At 39.0% G+C, this 11,953-nt stretch overlaps 1 protein-coding gene across 6 annotated transcripts in view; it reads left to right on the top strand.

Moving 5' to 3' along the window:
- Window positions 1-4,490: 4,490 nt before the first annotated feature.
- Window positions 4,491-11,953, top strand: part of CREM (cAMP responsive element modulator) — a 29,034-nt gene continuing 21,571 nt past the window's right edge. For 4 of the 6 annotated variants that reach the window (XM_009895096.1, XM_009895094.1, XM_009895095.1 and 1 more), the window contains exons 1-2: window positions 4,563-4,603; window positions 5,256-5,379. In XM_009895096.1, the coding sequence (XP_009893398.1) occupies window positions 4,563-4,603; window positions 5,256-5,379 (165 nt within the window). Of the gene's footprint in view, window positions 4,604-5,255; window positions 5,380-11,953 lie in introns of those variants that run through there. The other 2 variants (XM_009895097.1, XM_009895098.1) reach the window with 2 other exon arrangements.

The following is an 11,953-nucleotide window of genomic DNA, read 5'->3' as shown; positions in this document are numbered from 1 at the left end:
TCCGGGGTGCTGCTCCGGCTGCCGGCGGGGTGCCCCGGCTGAGGGGAGAGCGCAGGCCGGGGGAGGAAGGGGTAGGCCGTGGTGCCTGGTGGCTTTTCCCCCGTAGCCCCGTAGGCCTGATCACCTCCTCGCCCGTAGGGTTTTCCGAGCTGGGACAGGCAGACAGGTGGGAGAGCATCACAGTGGGCTTTGTGGGTCCTAGGTGTTCCTTAAAGTTTGGGGGTTTGGTCTGCATCCACCGCTGCCGTGTCAGCATCTTGGTGCTGAGCGGACCAGCGAGTCTTGTGGCAGTTAAACGATTCCACGGGTACCGGCACTTAAGTAAATGATCTTCTTACCTGTGCGGGGACTGGTTGGACTTTTCTTCTAAACGGGGAGGGACTGTGTGTCCTCTTCACAGGAGGCTCGGCACCGCCTTGTCTGGATTATTGAGGTGGCAGGTGCAGAGTGGCGGGTAGCGTGCTTGTGCTTACAGTAGTGGCAGGCTGGGTTTTTTAATTCTTTTTCTGAGGGTTTTGTTACAATATTCTGGAAAGAAAAGGACGGGGAGGAAAACAAGGAAACACGTTAGAGTTTAGGAGATGCAAGAAACTACTAAGTATTCTGTTGATGCTGAAAACTTAGCAGAAAGATCCCACTGTCAGAATCTGGTCTGTTGCGCTGTCGCTCATTTTACCTGGCTGGATGCTGTGACCACCTTGCCGGCTGCAGTAAAAAGTGCAGTACAAAGCACTGTAGTAATACAAATTATAGCCTTCACATTTGAAAACACAATGCTCTTCTGAAACTAGTGCATTCTGAGAGTTTCCACACTCACAGTGAGATCATCAATAAATGCAAAATAGGTGTTTGTAAATTCACATCCTTGCTTTCTAGTAATTTCCCTGTTAATAAAAGCCCTCAAAGAGATTTGGAGCAAGGGTTGAAACGTATTTCTTAGCCCCTTACAGTTTCCTTTGTAATAAGCCACCTTTGTAAACAGCCTCTGTATAAAGTATTGTTGAAATAAAGAAGTTGTCTTTAAAATGTCTCTGGGTATTTAATTAGACAGTTGCACATTTCCAATTATGCAAAATACTGTACCAAGATGCTTATGCAGTTTAATTTCACCAACAGTCATTAAATATTTGTATTAATATTTAGTGATGTACTTGTAAAAGAAACAGCATTATTGGAGGGGAGTGAAAGGATTTTTTGTGCTCTTTATTACACAAGAACACATCTTGATAGGGATGCTGTCCTTAGGTTTTTTTTCCCATGGACAAAAATATAAAAGGCTAACACCTTTAGCTATAAATGACTTCCAGTTTTCTAGGTCACCTGGGCAATGTTTTCCTTTAGCTGATGCTGTCTGTCAGTACTGTCCCATCAGGGATTTGCTGATACCAGCTGAAGAAGCTTTTGATGTGCACCTTAACCAGTGTGCATCTTCTTAATCAGTGTTTACCTGCTACTGACCTATGGTGTATTAGTCTCAGTGACTGTAGTGAACACATGCGAATACGTATTGAGATGTTACTAGCTAGTTAACAGTTAAACTTCCTGCCAGATCCTGAAGATTTCTTTGCTATTTTGTAGGAGGAGGCAGGTGTCTTTGCCTACATTATGGAAAGCCATTTTTGCCCTTTTTTATAGGAGGGGAGAGGTGTAACTTGTTTATTAATGTAAAAATCCAGCCTAATATTTAAAATCACTGTGCAATGATGGTAAGCAACCAAGGTGGAAAGTCTAAGAAATGAATGTATTAATACTGAATATAAGACTGAAGCTTGTATATAATTAATCATACAGTGAAGAAAAACATTATCTATTTTTAAACAGGACCTAAAACTTTATACTTTAAAACTCTTTGCTTGGTTTTAATTAAAATAGGAGGAAGGTAATGTAGACTTTAAAGTGTGATGTGTCCTATTACTGATGCACTTTTATAAAGGACTTTAAGTGCTAGACAAAAGATTTTTCCTTTTTCTTACTTTGATATGTAAAAACAGTAAATATGTTAGAATTTGCTTGCAGTGTAGGCTGATTGAGTGTGTTACATGGGAAAACTGTTTCTTACCACAGTCTGTATTACTGATATTTTAGAAAAAATCATAGTTATGATCTTGCTCTGTATTTTTCTGTATATTTATTAAAAACAATTTGATGTATTCATAATAAAATGATATGTGAGATAATACAGGAAATACAAAACCTGTACACTTCAGGTTATAGGAATCTGAAAGTTTATGAGAGTGCACTATAGACAGTGATAACCCAGACTGGACTGTGACATTCAGGAGTTTGTTAGCATGCGTGGTCTTGAGCTGTGCACGAGCCCAAGTAAAGTGACGTGGCCCCGTATGGCTGTCCCACTTCTAACCCTGTGGGCTCAAATGACTGCAACTGACCTTTACCTGCAAGTTCAGTAGTCCCCTATGGTTATGTCTACAGAAGATTCATAATCTTGTAACATTATGATACTAATGTGCTACATTTTGTCTTTAGTCATCTTTCTCATTGAAGTTTTATGCCAAGATAACTAGTCTGTCTTTTAAAATTACTTATGACCTTTGTTATTTTTGTTTTGGTCTTATAGGCTATAGTTAGGTCTTTATATTTGGAGAGCATTTTTTGTCAAGTCTTTGGTTACAAACACACTGGAATTACCAGGTGGTCAAAAAGAAGCAGATTTTAGCTTATCTTGAAGGAGTATTTTGCTGTGTTCTGTGGGAAAACAGTTGCATTTTATGGCAGTAAGAAAAGGCAGCTAATTAAAAGCAGTATACAAATTTTCAGATTTTACTCCATGTTGCTAAAGATTTAAAATAGGCAATAATTTGTGTTAAGAGTTAGAACATACACAATTATAGATGGAAAATCTATTTTAATTTTTGAGGTTTTCATGTACGTCATAAGTCTTACTTATATTTGTCATTTCAATAGCATGTATAATACTTGCTGTTTTTCTAATTTAACATAGATAATCTAAAAAACACAGTCCTTTGGATAACTTTTTGTTAGATCTTCTGCTGCACTGATGCTCTTTTCATAGCTATTTGCAAACTCAGTTACTGGAGCACAGCAGAGGAAAAGGCTTTGGGAGAAAAATCCTGATAACATAGTAAACTAATAATTTGTTTTCTAGTTCTCTTCAATAACCAAGGAATTAAGCTAAAATTTGGAAACAAAACCCTATTTTTTACAACATGAAGAATGGCTCTTTCCAGATAAAATTTCTATGGCATGCATTCAGTGGGAATAAAAGTACTTGTTTTTTTTTCCAGCAGTAGGTTATCAGTGACAGATGGCTTTGGATAAGAAAATACTTCAAGGCCTGTATACAGTGAATTAATTCTGACTATATTCCCATCTTTAGGAAGAGATTGTGATGAATATGTTGCCAGTACCTATCCATTAATTAATCTTTCTTGATGTGTGAGCTGTTTTGAAGCTTACAGAGGCAGTCTTGCATGAACCAGATAAGAGCTTTCATGTTTGAGACTCTATGGATGGTCCTAGTTTACTGAGGAGGAATATTTTTTTTCTACTTTAAAAATTATTATTGTTATATTGAATGCATAAATAAAACTGAAACATTTCAATAAGATAAGCATCTTGTTATGGAAAATTGTTGTGGAAAGCTTGCTGAAAAACATTCTTGCCCAGAGTTCTTCTGTTTTGGTGAATTTCAGTAGGTCTTTAATTAGACTATCTAGAGAAAAAGGTAGTTAGTGGTAACTAACAAGACAGGAATGTAGAAATATTTTAGGTGTAAAATGTTTTCTTATGAATCTAATCTGAATTGATACTGGCATAGAGTATGTAACTTCTGTTGGCAGAAGTACTAATGTTAACCCATAAAATCTAGCTTGGCTACCACTAGCTGTAGCGCTGTTAAGTCTGGTCAGTAGCATACCATTGGAGGAATAGAAGCTAGAAATATGCTTCTCTGCATCATTTGACTAGATTCCTTTTCATATTTTCATGCCTTTATTGTAGGCAAAAAGGGTGATTTTTAGAAAAAAGTTACTTGTTTTCCTCAAAGACTGTGGAATATTCTGTAAAATAGTGCCGCAAAAGGAGTTGGGTTTACATTTAATCTGATTTAATGTAGTTAACTTTTAACATGTGGGACTAAATTCAGTAGCCTTGGAGTCAAGCACGTAGCAGACTTCCTTCCCTGTCTCTTCCATCTCTTGGTGTAAGACCTGAGAGGAAACTGCAGTAGCAGCCAGTTGAAATAGTTGAACTTTGAGTTTAGACAGGGTTGCCATCCCCCAGTTACAGTAACTGAACCTGAGGAAGCCAGATTTGCTGCTTCTTAAATCACGTAACTGTATCACGTCTTCCTTTTGCGGCCTCAATTCCTTGTGTAAGTAAGGTGTATGTGGGAGCGTGCCCACCGGGCGGCCTGCCTGCCTCTGCCTGACCCTATCCTGTCTCTGTTCTGTTTGTAAACTGACCTGTTGCCATGGCAATGTTTGTGACATCACCTGTTGCACCTTCAGTGCAGGGTTTGGTAGGAGAGAAAGGGAGCCGAAGAGAACCAAGCTCTTGTTGTAAAACACACACCTTCCGTTATGACTAAGTGTGCCAAGAAATATGGAAAAGCAACTGTCAGGTAACTGCATTTTTATATAGCAGATGTATTTGGAAACGTTCTTTATGGAGTTTAAAATCATAGTTTAAGTTGAGGGTCACAGAGTTGCGTATTCTTCTACGAAATTTACCCTACTTTTAAACCTGCAAAACAAGAAGAATCATTGTGGGTCTTGAGCCGTGAGTAGTTTACAGACAATTCAGCCAGGGGTCGGTATCTCAGAAGGTTCGAGAGGCCTGTAGCAGAACATGGCTGCTGGTCAACTTGAGCCTTGTCTGGTAGGAGACATGAGGTACGAGGGACCTGCCGTGTGCAGTGCTGGTGGGCCGCTCCAGCGTGCTGCGCTCCCAACCCCGCTGCCAACACTGCAGGGACCCCAGGACTCTGTGCTTGTCCCTCCCCTGAGAACCGTTTCCAGACCTGCCCCTTCTTGCAGCTTTCCAAACTAGTTGTTTTAGAGGTCCTGGCTATATGAATGAATATGTTAATATGGGGGAATGGGAAGAAAGGACTTCAGTTAATCTGACAGTTTTGAGAGAAATCTATTTTTTTTTTTTTTTCAGTTAGTTGTTTGCTCCAAATACAAAATAGTCTGGAATTTCTGTTTTCTCCCTCGATGCCTGATATACCTCCCTGTAGTGCATTATTTAGATGTGTATTTACTTACTTTTAGACTGATGACCATGGAAATGGTTGAATCGCAATCGGATGACAATGCAGTGGATTTTGTACCTGAGAGAGATGCTGGTCGCCTTCAACATCAGCCAGGACGAAGTCAGATTTCCCCAGGATCTGAGGTAAGTTAAAATGTGGAAAGATGAGAAGAATCAATAAAGTGATACTCAGAACTGCTGTGATTTTTAAATTATCAATTTATATGGAGTTCTCATGTTCTACAAGTCTTGTTGTTAAATAGGAAAAATATAGCAAAGGTATACTGAAAACTGCCTGTGGTATTTAACGAAGCGCTAGTATAACATCAGGTCTGTGAAAAGGTAGCACTTTTTAGAGTGATCAGTAGGCACATTTTTTTTTTTTTTAAACTTTTCCAAGGTGATTGTGTTTGTTATGGAGATGGGAATAGGGTCTTAAAGAGTTGAGGTAGTTGCAAAATTAAACATAGCTTGTGTGTATCTTGAAGATGTGTGTATAACAAAAATGAAAAATAAAAAAAATAACTGTGGTTCTTTCCTAGTTCCAGTTTTTGTACAGAATTTGCATCTTCTTGCAAGTACATTTTGCATGCATGCTTGTTCTGTTTCATCCCTGTGCATCCAATGACAGTGTCTGGAGTTCTAAAAATATACTTTACATGTTCTGTATGGTAGTTGTACCTGGATTATTCTTTGGTAGTTAATGGATAAAAGGTGATGTAACAATAATTCTCAAACATTAAAAATGTGCACTGAAACATTCAGCACTTAAGAGAAATAGTCTTCATGCCAGTACTAGGATTTATAGCTTCAGGAAGCTGTATAGACCCCTTAGAAGGATCTTCAAAAGCCCTTTGTGAAATAAGGGAACTGATTTTTAAAATCGTTTTACAGAATTTCTTCATCATCAGAAGTTATTTGGTAAGATTTGATGCCATGTATTTGGTATGTTAGATACTTGATTTACACTATGGGTGTATTTTCAAGACTGAATGCAGCTGCTTTTTGTCAGATCTTCAGACACAAAGTAGACTGCAAAATATTTATGAATGCTTATTTGTTGGTTTTGTTACCCATGAAATTTGTTGTGGTTTTCATACCTGCAGCACTGGGAATACTGTTTGGGTTTTTTTTAAGAATGGAGTATGAAACCAAGAGGTTTATTTGGTTTGCTCTGTTGATGTCATCCTCTCATTTCTTCTTTCTGTGATAGTTCAGTTCCAATTTTGACTTTTAACTTCATAGGATGATGTACATGTAAGATCTATTGGCTTGTTCAGTAGTCTCTGAAAAAAATACCTTCGAATTCTGTCACTTGGGATTTTTAATGTTGATTTAGAGACAAAGCTTTTACTGATGCTGTAGGAGGGATTCTGCCAGGTCCTCAGGGAAAACTTTTTATAACGCTGGAGTACTGTGTGTGAAGGTTCAGCCATACTGGGCATGGGCCTCTCAGGTCTCTCAGTTAAAACTAATAACTCTGAAGTACTGATGGATCTCGATCACTTAGCCCTAAAATGAAACGTGTGTTTCAGTTTGAGGGCTCACTGTAAAAGTCCAGAGTTTACATCTGGGAGTCCGTCTTTGGTCAGACAGCCTAGAGAGTCGGGCTGGAACTGTCAGAGCTGTTGGGCGCTCGTAGCTGGAGTCGATGTTCCTCTCCTGGGCCATCAGGAAAAGTGGGGTTGATGCAAGTGTGCCAATCTGTGAAAAATACTGAGGCTGAGAGGCCTCCAGCAGACAGGCCTGTCACCTCAGCCATCGGGCAGTGCCTTGGGCCGGGCTGGGCACTCCGCTCCCCTGCCCTCACTGCCGGGGCCTGCAGGCCGCGCCATCAGCCTCCCTGCCTGGGGAGCCCCTGCCCACAGCCTCGCGCCCTGAGGCCGAACTGACACAGCATTTCTTTTTGTAAAACGGGGCCCTGACTGAAAGATTATTGCTGAAAAACTTTGTGACATTTCTTTGGCTTAAGATGAGGAGGGCTTTCTTACCTTATGTTCCTGCCTGGCAGGCTCTGAAGGTGAGACGCTTTGTCATGGTGAGGGGTAGAGGTGGACAGTTAAGAGGTGTGGGACACCTCTTGTCTGCTTTTGCTGGTATGGGGTGGGAAACTCGGGGTGTTTGTGAAGAATTCGTTCATGTCTGTGGTGCTGGTCCGGCATCTGTTTATTTTGACTGTTACAGAAGGGCACAGGTAGCTCCTTCTCCCTTTTTGGCCTCTGGAGGGGTGTAGTTAAGAGAAGACAACCATTTAAAGTCACTGAAATATACCTCGCACCAACTTCCAGTCACTCCTTCTACTGATTTTCTTGCAAATTTGCAGGTATATGACAAAAGAAGAATTACTTGGTTCTTACCAAGAGGTAAAATGCCTGGTCACTGAACCTGAGGGCTCTTTTTCAGATACCTCTGTGGGGTTTTTGTTCTTTTTTTTTTTTTTTTTCAGTTGAATGTTTGTTCAACCTTGGCTTTCTTCAGTCAGAAGTAAAGCATTTCAATACACTATCTTTTAATACTCAATTTGTGGCTTTCTGTGTATTATCAAAGAATTGCAGAATGGTTGAAGTTGGCATGGACCTCTTGAGACCATCCTGTCTAACCCCCCTGCACAAGCAGGGTCAGCCACAGCAGGCTGCCCAGGACCGTGTCCAGTTGGGTTGTGAATATCTCCAAGGATGGAGTCTATACAACCGCTCTGAGCACCTGTGCCAGTATTTGGCTGCCCTCACAGTAAAAAAGGTGGGGTTTTTTATGTTGAGATGGAATTTCATGGGTTTTAATTTGCTTGGTTTTATTTTGTCTAACTGTCACTAGCAAAATCCTGAGGGATACAACTGTCTAGGAACTGTATTTTTTGTGGGTTTTTTTGGGGAGGGGGTTGTTTTTCTCTTTTCTGGAGTTCAGGCTTTTTACAGAAATACCTGCCATTTAGGTTTAAAAAGACAGACAAGGTATCTATATGCCTCAGTTTTTTGGTGATGAAAATAAAATTAATTTTTCTGCAAAAACAAACATTAGTAAATTAGAAACTAGCAAAAATAAGATGCATCTTTCATCCATGGAGGCAAAAATGTCTATTTATGTCTTTAAAGGGTCATTTTTTAAATAAAGTAAATTAATATAGAATTAGTTTGCATTTATATTTGAATTTCCTACATCCCTCACTTTCAGACAGTCAATGAATTGACACAATATTTTTCTGGTGATTCAGCCACCAAAAGAATTAGGTAAGAAAATACTTATTTATAAAATTTTTGGTGGTTATCTTTAGAAGGTGTTGGAAGTGTACAGAACACCTGTGTGTACAGAAGCTTGACACCATTCCTTCAAGGAAGAACAAAGGTGCAGGTTGGAAAATTTGACAACCTGTTTTGAGATGGGCTCCATGGGTCTGTCTCACATGCACAGATCTTATACATATAGAGCTGTTCTTAAAAGGAATTAATTTGGATTGAAATATTCTGATGATTATGATAGTCAAACTTGTATCTTGGAACAGTTACATCTGCATTGGTCTTCAAAAAGAAATGTTCCTTTTGCAGGATCTAGAGGCCATACTGCATTCTGTGTTGCCTTGTGCTCAGCTACACAAAATAAAACTAAAATGTAAGAGGAATGTACTTAGACCTTTTTTCAGATTTGACCAAATAGTTTTGGTTGGTGTTATTTTCTTTAATCCTACATCCTTGATGAGTTCTTCTTTGAGTCACTTTTTGTAAACTTTGTCACGTTCTATCTATCAGAGCTGGCTGCTGTCGTGGCCTCAGATACCATCTGTTGAGCTGTCAGTGCTGGCCCTGGACTAGACGTGGGTCAGGATTTACAATGTCACAACTCCTGTCAGAGAGCGCAGAGGGAGTTTTCTGGAGCCTGGAGTGCATAGCCACTGCAAGCTGGGACTGCTCAGGTTTAGTGCTTAAGGGGTATTCTCCTTGTGGGCTCTCAGCATCAGACTTTGTCTTAAATCTTGCTCTCAAGAGATGGAGTTCTGTGGAAGTTTGCCAGGCTGTTGTAAATATGGCTCTAAAACCAGCCAGCCAAATGCAAGTCCAGGATGTTTAGTAAAGTTGATGTTAGAGCATTATAAACCTGCAGCCTTGTCACCATTTTGTGCTTCCTCAGGGGTACGTTGTCGCTAAATGACTGAAATCAGCCTAACTTTGTCTTCCTTAAAACTGACTGTTGCTGCTTTGGCATTAGCTTTGGAATTGACAATAGCTTCCCTGTCTTCAGCTTTTCCATACTCGGTGCTTGAGTGTGATGAGTCCTTTGCTCTTTTATTAGATGAATCCAGGATGGGTTTGCCTTGTTTATTCCTTTTCAAGAAGTACTTTACTTCTGGAGTCCTTGTAACGTTTAGATTCTACAGCAGGGACAGAAATCAGATGGAGCTGTGCACTGCATACTTTGTATCAGCGATGTCTGAGGTATGAGGGGTTGAATGTGACCATAACCTCTGTAGTACTCTGTATGGAAAAGTTACCTGACCTTGGGTGACACGACTGCGTACATCCACAGTATAACTGTTCAGATGGAAATGCATCTTGAAGTCGGATAACTGATGAGTAAGCCCTTTCTTTGGAAGAATGTGTGCCTCAGTATGAAGATCATGATCTTTTTTGCTGCGACTTTTCTCTCCCCTCTTGGAAGAGAGAGCACTTACATTTCCAAACATATGAAGTGTGGGACCATACTACTATGACAGAATGTATGGTTGATGTTTGTTGAAGCTATTAGATTTGACTGTTGCATACCTAAGAGGACAGAACCCAAAAAGACATCACAACATCTGAAGTCTCTTTGCCATAGCCAGGGACATAACCCTTACACTGTTTACCAGGTGCTTTATGTGTTAAGCTTCCCCTCACCTTCTGTGTTTCTCAGTTGCTTCTGTGGATTGTTTTCTGTCATTGTACCAGACAGCCCTTGAAGTAATGATGTTAAAGGTAACATTGCTCATCACTGATGTCAGAAAGCAATTCTTTTGCCAAGTCTGTTTCAGTCAACATTTATGCATGATAGCATCAGAAGGTTCTAGTATTTTGGTTAACACAGGAACATTCAATTTGAAAACAATGCAAAGGGGAATGTGGGTCAGAACTGTTTTAATAATTTCTAATATTTATAAAAGAGATGCACAACATGAAGTTGGAAAGATTTTTTTCAGTCTTAGTTGTAGAAACAAACCTAGAAGAAACAAAAGAATCACATATTTTAAAGTAATGTTCATAGATTACACACTGTGTAAGCTTCGGATATTTGTGGAAATTCAGCAAACAGTGATCAAATCAAATTCAGCTATTTAAAATAGATATAAATGAACAAACCAATCAGTTTTAAAACACTTTCATCTCTTCTTCCCTCAACCCTACTTCCCCTTTAATCTCTTATCTGAATTAATGGGGGCAAAACAATTTCTCTTGCAATATTGTAAACTTTAGTCTAATAGAGTATTAGCTGAGTGTGGTTTTCTTTTTTTTCTTGTGTGGTTATACTGAATAAGGAGCTTTTAAATGAATGTGGTGTTGCTAAATCTCGAGTACTGGATTACTTCCTGATTATATGTGCCTGACCCACTGTGTACTAAAAACAAACTCATAAACTGTTCACCTTGTATTATGTGTGTAGTACTCAGAAAGTTCTTTTTAATACAGAGTATTGTATCAGATTGCAGCTCTCACAAAGATAGCAGTAAATCGAAAGGTTTGGTGAAATTGCCCTTGCAATGTTTTGAAAAGAGCATATTTTGTAAACATTTGGACTGCTCTGTGTCTTTCCTTGAAGCTTGGGTGTAGGGTGATGTCAGCTTTGACACAAAATAGATCATACTCTTCAAATCCTTGAGACTTTCTAGATCTCAATCTCAAATACCTGTTTCTGATAAATTTCTGATAATATTTCTTTTATAGATTGGGAAGGTTTGCGTGTCCTGTTTACATATTGCCATTTAGTGCCATTTAAGGAATGATTGTTTCCATTTCAGGGTTAGAAATGTCCTCGATTGTTCTGTTTCCTGAAAAGTGGTTCAATTTCCTATAACAATCGAACAAGTTACACAGTTAATGTTGACAAGATCCTGTGTCTGTTTCCTAGAAACATTGTTTCTTCAAGATAATTTGAGCCAACCTCTGGTCTTTTTGATAGTAGTGCATCTTAATAGTAGTTAAAATTTTTCTCTTGCCTCGAGAAAGGAATGTTTCCCAGACAAGCAATGGCTTATGGATCAGGAATGAAAGCATCTTTAATATTTACAATTCAAAAAAACCTTAAGTGTGAATACAGAAAAATACAAAACTTTCTTTAACTTTTTATATTCAGCATTCATCACGCTTTTCTTCTCACTGTCATGTCTTTTTACCTTTACTGCTCATACCAGATACCTTTTGGGGCTGAGAACCAAGCGAGGAAGGGAATTATACCAGAATTTTATATATGAGTCTGCTGGGTTTAGTCTTGTACATGCAGAATATATAAATAAGTTTTTTCAATGCAGTTTACTTTGAAAAGCACAGGATCTCTTTTTATCTTATGAATTATGTTTGTCATTCTCTTCCTTTTCTGAGTTTACAGATGTTTATCACAACTGAACTTGAGATCAATCATAGTGTTTTTCCTTTGCTTCAGTATTTGTTTCTGTTAATTAACAGTAATAGGATAAATATGGAACTATTTCTTAGCCTGTAGGTATTAAACTGTTTCTTAACCCATTCATCCTCTG

Source organism: Charadrius vociferus, unplaced genomic scaffold (genome assembly GCF_000708025.1).
Source record: "Charadrius vociferus isolate BGI_N301 unplaced genomic scaffold, ASM70802v2 scaffold61, whole genome shotgun sequence".
NCBI lineage: Eukaryota > Metazoa > Chordata > Aves > Charadriiformes > Charadriidae > Charadrius > Charadrius vociferus.
This window is presented reverse-complemented; position numbering and strand designations above follow the sequence as displayed.